Raw genomic sequence first — 8,193 nt, 5'->3', positions numbered from 1 at the left:
TCAATATAAGGTAGGATGGAGGAAATTTGACTGTATACATTAATATTTGTACCAAACTCATTGAGGTTTGTTTTTCAGGATGGAGGAAATGTTGAGCATGTTAAGTTTTTGGCTTGTAAATTCTAAAAAAAACCTTTGTTTGTCAGAACATTTCCTTGAAAGGATTTCTCGGCACTTTTGAGATCCTTGTGAGGGATCGAAACACGTCAGAAGTCCAAAGATCTACCGTCAAGACTTGTCCTTTCACTCGTTTGGAATTTATCTGTAAGTTTAAGTCTGGCTGAGGTTTTCTTTCATCGGCATATATCTGGCAAGTTTTAATGCATCTTTCTTTAGTTTGTTCGACTGATGGGAAAATGACTGTGGCGGCTGACTTGTCTGGAATGATCCCACCTGGAGATCCAGCTAGATCAAACCTCATGGACAAATACTGTGGACCCAGAGAAGCTGATGAGACCAGGGCCCTGTTCTCTTTTCCAGTTAACAGCTGTGGATCCACAGTCAGGGTAATGTTGACATGTCCAAAATTTTGAATGTAGCTTGCAAATGTTTTAAAACTAACAAATTTTCTTCCATGTAGCTGTTCAAGGAAAATGTAATTTACCAAAATGAGATTTTGTACACCAGGAAGCTCAGAGAAAGCACACAACTCTCTGACAATTCAACTGAGCAGTAAGTCTCTCTATAACAATACATGCAAGTCTGTGCAACAGTTCAAGGACTAACACATGGTTTCAAATCAGATCAGTGGCGGTGAATGTGCCCTCACCTGACAGAGTGGTGGTGGAGTGCATGTATCCTCTGTCTGGACTCCATCGTCTCTTCTCAATCTACAGGTTTGAGTCTGACACGGTTGGGGTCGGACACATCACCACCTCACCATCTCTGACTGGTACAGTGAATCAGTCTATCACTCATTGCCTTACGTTACTAGTCATCAGATGAAACATTGCCAGTTTTGATTTTCTGTGTTTCAGAGCCTGAAACCACCACCATGAAGCCGACAGTCACAGTTACTCACACCACACCTCCAACAAGACGAACCAGAAGACCTGCCGTTTTTCAGCCCGCCTTCCACCCCCCTGTTCGTTACGTCAGAGTTTCACCCTTCAGATACTTAGAAAGTCTGAAAAGAGGTAAAAAAAAAAGTCTGTTCTTGTTTATGATTAATTTAAAGGCCAGTCAATTTAAAAAGTCTTTATTTCTTAATTTGTTCTCTACAGGAATCAAAGGAACCACTCATGTCAAAGCAAATGACAAACATGTTTGAGGAACTTTGTTTAGATTTTTAAAAGAAAAAAATTGGATTGAATAAAAATGTGTTTTAAATCACTTGTGGTCACTGTATTACTTCAGGTTACAGATAGCTCTAACTTGCTGCCTGTGTTCAGCAATTAGGGCAACAGAACTAACAACTCTTCTGTATGTGTTAGACACAGATTGATTTAGTTTAAGGTGTAACATGGATTCCGTTTATAAAGTGACACATTGGCAACAGGCTGATCTGACTTGCCCCAAATGAAAACAGGTGCCAGCAACATGAAAGGGTTTTTTGGCAAATGTTTTTGCCAAAAAATTTCCTTCTATAAACAAAGATGTAAAGTCCAATCCATCGACAGCCATGTTTGGTGTGACATCAGGGCAGAGCAGCTAACAGTAGCTCAAAGGAAAGCAATAGCATTTTCTTCATTATTGGCCAGATGTATGATCTGATTTACTTGTATTCATGGTGCATGTTTCGAGTCTTTCTGACTTATTTCAAATTGGATGTTTGTGGTTTATGAGGAACTAATATTCCTTTTACTGTAATAATCTGCAGGTTTAAACATAGCCAGTTGTCTTTTTTAATTTCAATTATTATTAATATTCAGGAAGTTGGTATAAAGTTCCTAACATTACTTTGAGGTTGTAGAAAAACGTAGATCTGCAGGTTTAAACATAGCCAGTTGTATTTTTTAATTTCAATTATGTCTTCTAAAAACCTACTTGCTGTTTAAAAGTTAAACATTTTTATTTGACATTTCTGATTTTAACCATAGAGCTGAATCGTTTTGTTTCAAAATGGTCGAATCTGCGCAATTAGTCTCATCTTTATGGTTGTAAGTTATAGAAACATTTGTTAAAATGTTTGAAATTAGTAAAATTAATGAAATACGTCGAATGGAAAATCAAACCGACCATTTTCCGCCGTTGACCGTTTCTGTTAATCACTTGCCAAAGTCGGTGGTAATCAGCGGTACGACCGGCAGAGGGCACTGTTAAAATTAGTTGATTTTATTTTCCTTTTAATTTCACGCAAACAAATGAGGCTGACGACACTTTAACTTTTAAATTACAGAACGAATAAGGATAATCGACAATGAGTGGCAGCGAAGTGAGTTTCCGGTCATACGCGCGTTAATTTAAATTCAAATGTAAATAGAGGTAATCAATAAAGCGAAAAAGACTAAGCGTGTGATTTTGTCCTCTTGTTGCAGAGTTTCAGGAGGCCTGTCCTGACCTCTGTCTCCAACAGGATTTTACACCATCCATCTTTGCAGTCTCTCTACTCGGCGGCAGACCCCTACGAGCATCATCCTCACGAACCAGGTGGGGCTGTTCTCACCTATACATACGTTCAAAACTCTATCAGTAAAATAAGTTCGCTTACAGTAGTTTCTCAACTCTCCAGCCCACCCAATCTCCCGTGAACAGATGTACTACATTGATCCGACCATGTACTTTGGAGGCAGGATCCCGAACTTAGTGTGCGAGTTTGAGGTAAATGTGCATAAATCGAACAAAACCACACACAAAAAAAACAACCTTGGTAACCACGGATGTGTGTAATTAGTTAATGAAAGGGCAGAGATATCCTAAAACTGCAATACTAAACTATTTGCTTTTAAAAAGTCCCTGCAACACATAAGTTGCTATTTTTCTGGAAATGTGCTCAATTAGCAGGTCCCTTGACACGAGGTCTTGGTATGAGAGCACTGTAGACAGTCTTTGCTAGTAGTGATCGGTCATGACGCACAGTTTTTGTTTGTTTGTTTGTTTCGTTGGTCGTTAAATGTCGGCAAAATAATTCTCACCACTATATGTTGGTTTAGAGGTAGATAACGTTTATAATGTTACATGTATCGTCTGTAGAGATGTACACACTTAAATAAGATAAAATAATATAAGGTGGGATAAAACGGATATAACAGAATATCATTGCAAAACGCAGCAGTTGGCTAGCTTTAGCTAATACACCACAGAATGAAGATACATATGTAAAGTAAATAATTAAGTACTACAAACAACGACTAAACAAAATGATATTTTAAAATCTATTTAAATGTATATTTAAGATCCACACATGTTATTGATATTACAAAGACAGCATTCTGGGCTGAAAGTGCTATTACATTTTGCCTAAAGATCTATCGTAGCCCAGTTCCCTTCCCTTAATGTATGAATCTATTGATTTATGGTTCTATCAAGTAAATAACCTCAAACTGTCACTCTTTATTCCCAGGTTGAGTGTTTTCTCTGCTGAAATTAGGTCAGGGTGAGGTGACGGGTAGATATTCCCACAAAATTGCCTGTTTTCAGCTTCCACTTTGTAGTTTGAGCTTATAAGACTGAATAAGAGATTTAATAAGGCCTGGATCGGTCCTGTCAGACACACTCAAGACCCTGGGGAAAAAATGTAGACTGGGGGAGAAACAGAGATGAGTTGTTTTAACAGATTAGACCTGGTATCAGCTCTACATCCAGTTAAATTTAAACAAATGTTGTGATAACGCTCTACGCCTGTGGTTTTTGGAAAACACTTCAGAATTGTTTTCTGCGTTTACAACTACACTAATTTCCATTTTCAATTAAACTTCATTCCATTCATTTTCCTACCATCAGATCAATAATTATTTCCAGCTCAACACTCCACCACCGATCATGTCGAGCTGCGTAGTTTCATCGAACCATCAACACCCGCTACGGTCTGAGCTGCACCCTGTTGCAGACCTGCGTCAGTCTGAGTGGACAGTGAACTCTCTGAATTCAGCGGTGCAGCCAGATGGCTCCATTGTCCAGTTTACAGAGGAGGCAGATCAGACCACAACTTACCTGCTGAGTCTGAACCAGCAGGAAGTGCAGGGGCCAAGTGATGAGTCACAAAGAGAGTTTTTGGATTTAATCCCTAGTGACATCCTATCTGAGGATCTGGGAGCTATCTTTAGAGACGAAGGTGCAGATGTTTCCTTATCACAGGATGGGGGAAGACTTTGGTCTGAGGAGGAGCTGGAAGCAGCTGAAACCCTCTTGAGTTGCTTTAATCTAACGGAGGAAGAGGCACTAACATTTCTTGATGATATTGTGCCATTCCAGCGTAATGAACATGGCTCTCAGACTGGTCTTTGTGAGTGTACGTTTCCCAGTGAGATGATAGATCCAGGTGAGACAGAATATAGGTCGGAGGAGGTAAGGGGTGCTTCCATGGCGACAGAGAGGATGCTGTCAGACTCCGAGTGCGATGCCGTGCGTGTTCTCCTCAGCATTTGGGATGTTGCACTTCTGGAAGGCTTCTATGACCCAGAGGTGTTTGGTGCAATCTAAACGTAACACCTTTATCATGGAAACGTTGTTCAGTTTCTCTTCTTACTTCATGTTCAAAAAAAATCTTACGCACTTCCAAGATCTTGTACTTCTTTGGTATTTACATTTATTTCTCCAGCGTTTTCATGTTCAGTTAAGATTATGGCATGTAAGCCTCATCATTTTCATGAGCGGCTTTTAAAAACAGTTATTTGTGTTCTGTGGAAAAACAAAAACCAACAGTTGCTGAAAAATATTTTTTTAAAGATTATAACAAATAAAAGCAACGCCAAAAGAAATCAAACTTGTCTCATTATTTACACTTTAGTACATTTACATTTTAAGCAATAAATAAAAACACCTCATCAATTTACAAAGGGAGACTTGCTATGATGAACACCAAAGATTTAGCAACTTATGATGCAAAGAGTCACTTTTTTAAGATTACAAACTAGTTTGCATCATAATTCAGATTTTTTTCTGATGTTACCACCTAAACCAAGACCAAATCCAGGCTACAGGTTGGTAAAACAGCCTGCCATGTCACTAATGGGTAAATATGAACAATAATATCCATTTGCAACAATAATGTAAAGTAGTAATGACAGGTTGGTGGTAGAAATGTAGCATTTACCTGCTTGGCCGCATCATTTGTTTTACCTGTTCAACTGCTTGTCTTTTGCCAAGCAGTGAGGGCCGATGCGATTTGGAATAGAATTTACCACTCAACCACCTCCAGGTTTTACAAAAATAAAAGTCCAAAACTTTTAATTATCCCAGGAGTGTCAGTATTTTAGGTGTAAACATTTAGCTTATGCGAGACATTAGTGTTACAAGAGCTTCGAGCAGATCTTGAAGGGGGAAAAAAATCCACCAAACATATCTTGTTAGTCACTATGTGCAAAATGTAACCTAATAAAGTGGCCGGTAAACGTTTTTTGTTATTAAAACCAAAATAAATGCCACAAATACCAGGAAACTTGTGTGTTAACACAAAGAAAAATCTGTGGCTCCTGATGTGGTCTTTGGTACAACTGATGAAAAGGCATTTTTATAACGCTTGAGCTTGATGATAATAGAGGTCACAGTGTCTTTTCAGGGTATTTTGATAACATTTGATGAGATTTGTCTGCAGGGGAGAAACATTCTTCTGATCTTAAACTTGTTCTACAATTCTTGGCAGTATGTCATTACTTGTGATGCATGTGGTCACAGAGTGACACTAATTATCCCTGTTGTGACACTGGAGGCGTTTGCAGCAACACCCACTGTTTTTCCTCTGCAGCAGGTTAGACATCTCTACAGTCCAAATGAACTATTGCAAAAATTAAAAACATGCAGAGAAGTCAGTCTTTTTGGGCAGTACATGTATGAATTTAAGGCCGGCAGCACTGCATGTAATCACCACTACTACTTGTGATTCCTCAAGCTGGGAGGCTGAATGCAAACATACAGAGTACACTTCGTATCATCTTTGAGTAAACACACACACTCCAGTAGTATCAACAAAGCTATGATTGTTTTTATCTTCCGTTTCCTCTGGGCTAAAAAGCAACACTTTGAACGAGTTAAAAAAAACCCAAAACTTAAAATTGTCTTTGTACAGCATTTACATGTGTGGTCCTTTAAAAAAAATGAAAAAACTGTAAACATTGTGGGTCTGCAGAGGCTAATTAATGGTCCGGTTCTTGCTGTTGGAAACGAAGGCCGCGGCCTGGATGACCCTGTAGCGCTCCCGGAGGTTTCGCCTCCTCACATGCTCATTAGTGATCTCGATGACGTTTCCCACAGGAAACCAGCCCTTCTGACCATCGGACAGACGGCTGCCTTCGTACCAGCCTGGAGGAAAAACAGAGAAGGAGGAAAGGAAAGGTAGCAGAGAGGGTGGGAGGGAAGAAGGCAGGGGGCAGAACAGATAGGGGAAGACTGTAGGTCTCTGTGTTGTTCATGCGCAACATTCATCACAAATCAATAAACTGCTGAGGTGGAGGGTTGGAGGGACAACGCAGTCATGAGGAGCAGGGTGTATAAACGTGCAGAGTGAGAGAAGGAGGTACATTAATCATGGAAAAACAAAGTTAGCATTTGTTTTTCTGAGCGAGCCTCGACTCTTCTCTGTTGACTGGGACTATTAGTATAGTCTATAACTTAGACTATAATAATAGTATAGTCCCAGTATATATAGACTCTATATAGTCAGATAGTATATTATGGAATATATATATAAATATGTGTGTGTGTGTTTTACATACATAATTGGAAATACAGTGCTAGTCATTCTGCATGACAGTGCTAATTTATTAAATATCCCAATTTCCGACCATGTACTTGTGAAGTCTCTATGTTGTGATTCTCTGTGAGTTCCTACCCTCGTTGGTCTTCCGGAGGATGTTGATGATCTCAGTGGGCTCCAGTGTGAGCTCATCTGCCTGCTGGGCGATGTACTGCTCTACACACTGCACCTGAGGACAGTCTGTGACACACAACAAAACAACACAAAAAATACAGTATATGAATATAAGAAATGCAAGAGTTTTGAGTCTAAGACGGAAATGACTGAAGTTGTGGTTCTCTCACCCCAGTCGTCATAAATAACTTCGTCCTCATCTGCAGCTAGGTTGGTGGGGTTGGGGAAGGCAGCCATCCACCTGTGCATGTCCGACCTATTGACAGTAACATTCCATTTTTGATTATAACTGGTTTTACATGCTGCAAAATGACTCTTGTATGGAGTGAAATACCCAAAACCATAGTGGGGACTCACTGGGATGAAGCTTTGATCAGCCGCTCCATCATACGCCCCTGGTGGTTTTCCAGCAATGTGAGGTTGAAACAGTGTTCATAGGGGCCACTGCTCCCACCTTCTTCTAGAGGCTGCACCTGCACCAGTGAGCGATGGGCGTGGTCGAGAACCACAAAACGCTCTGCTCTGTTTAACAGAAGGAGCAACATTTAAAACTAAGAACCTTAAAACCTGATAAGTTCTGACAGTAAGTTGAATTCAATACCACATGTAGTAACTGGTGTTCAGCATTTTTCAAGTTTCACTAAAAACTTTCTGTTACAAACACCACTTCCTGTTTACTTTGAGGAAGTGTGTATTCAATTCATTAATAGTTCTTGTTAAGGCACTTCCTGTTTACTTTGAGGAAGTGTGGATTCAACACAGTGAAAGCCAGTCAAAATGGCCCAATGAAGAACATACAGTCAAACTGACTTTGTTTTTATTTATTATTAGCCTACAAAATAACAAAGTTGTAATATCAGAAAGCCCTTTTAATCATTCTTTATATAGTAAAAGGCAAAAGTCCAGGAAAATGTGAAATATATTTTTAGAAGTTAATAAGAAGTTAATACTAATACTATTGTTAGATGTCTGTTTTCTAGAGAGAAATACACACCACCAAGTTAACAATTGACCGTTTGTAAAATCTGTGTTGACTTTGCGCATATTTTAAGGCAGAAAAACTGAAAAAAAAACCCATATTTATGTGGAGAGTAACACCTTACACAGTATAATATGTCTTTACACCAGTGATTCCAAACTACTGTGCTTTAGACAACTATGGAATAAATATTTCACTTAATTGGACTTAAAACAGTGACCAGCAGAATAATTAAATATTCGCCCAC

At 39.2% G+C, this 8,193-nt stretch overlaps 3 protein-coding genes across 3 annotated transcripts in view; 2 read left to right on the top strand and 1 right to left on the bottom strand.

The window, feature by feature from the left end:
• The window catches only part of LOC103386630 (uncharacterized), a 14,745-nt gene extending 13,413 nt beyond the window's left edge, over positions 1–1,332 (top strand). Inside the window, exons 14-19 of the mRNA XM_008321013.3 lie at positions 147–264; positions 337–506; positions 581–672; positions 744–892; positions 978–1,136; positions 1,224–1,332. Of these exons, the coding sequence (XP_008319235.1) occupies positions 147–264; positions 337–506; positions 581–672; positions 744–892; positions 978–1,136; positions 1,224–1,270 (735 nt within the window). The 3' untranslated portion in view covers positions 1,271–1,332. The remainder of the gene's footprint in view (positions 1–146; positions 265–336; positions 507–580; positions 673–743; positions 893–977; positions 1,137–1,223) is intronic.
• Positions 1,333–2,087: 755 nt separating this feature from the next.
• LOC103386625 (uncharacterized) lies at positions 2,088–4,614 on the top strand. The gene is made up of 4 exons (XM_008321003.3): positions 2,088–2,374; positions 2,478–2,589; positions 2,672–2,760; positions 3,883–4,614. Exons 1-4 carry the CDS (start codon positions 2,360–2,362, stop codon positions 4,579–4,581), a joined length of 915 nt encoding a protein of 304 aa, XP_008319225.1. The 5' UTR covers positions 2,088–2,359; the 3' UTR covers positions 4,582–4,614.
• A 1,589-nt stretch (positions 4,615–6,203) lies between these two features.
• arhgef15b (Rho guanine nucleotide exchange factor 15b) overlaps positions 6,204–8,193 on the bottom strand; it is a 14,798-nt gene continuing 12,808 nt past the window's right edge. Inside the window, exons 13-16 of the mRNA XM_008320988.3 lie at positions 7,325–7,489; positions 7,138–7,223; positions 6,929–7,033; positions 6,204–6,399 (exon numbers count right to left, since the gene is read on the bottom strand). Of these exons, the coding sequence (XP_008319210.1) occupies positions 6,230–6,399; positions 6,929–7,033; positions 7,138–7,223; positions 7,325–7,489 (526 nt within the window). The 3' untranslated portion in view covers positions 6,204–6,229. The remainder of the gene's footprint in view (positions 6,400–6,928; positions 7,034–7,137; positions 7,224–7,324; positions 7,490–8,193) is intronic.

Source organism: Cynoglossus semilaevis, chromosome 1 (genome assembly GCF_000523025.1).
Source record: "Cynoglossus semilaevis isolate Cse_v1.0 chromosome 1, Cse_v1.0, whole genome shotgun sequence".
Taxonomy (NCBI): Eukaryota; Metazoa; Chordata; class Actinopteri; order Pleuronectiformes; family Cynoglossidae; genus Cynoglossus; species Cynoglossus semilaevis.
The sequence above is the reverse complement of the archived record's forward strand: the minus strand, read 5'-3'. Positions and strand labels throughout refer to the sequence as shown.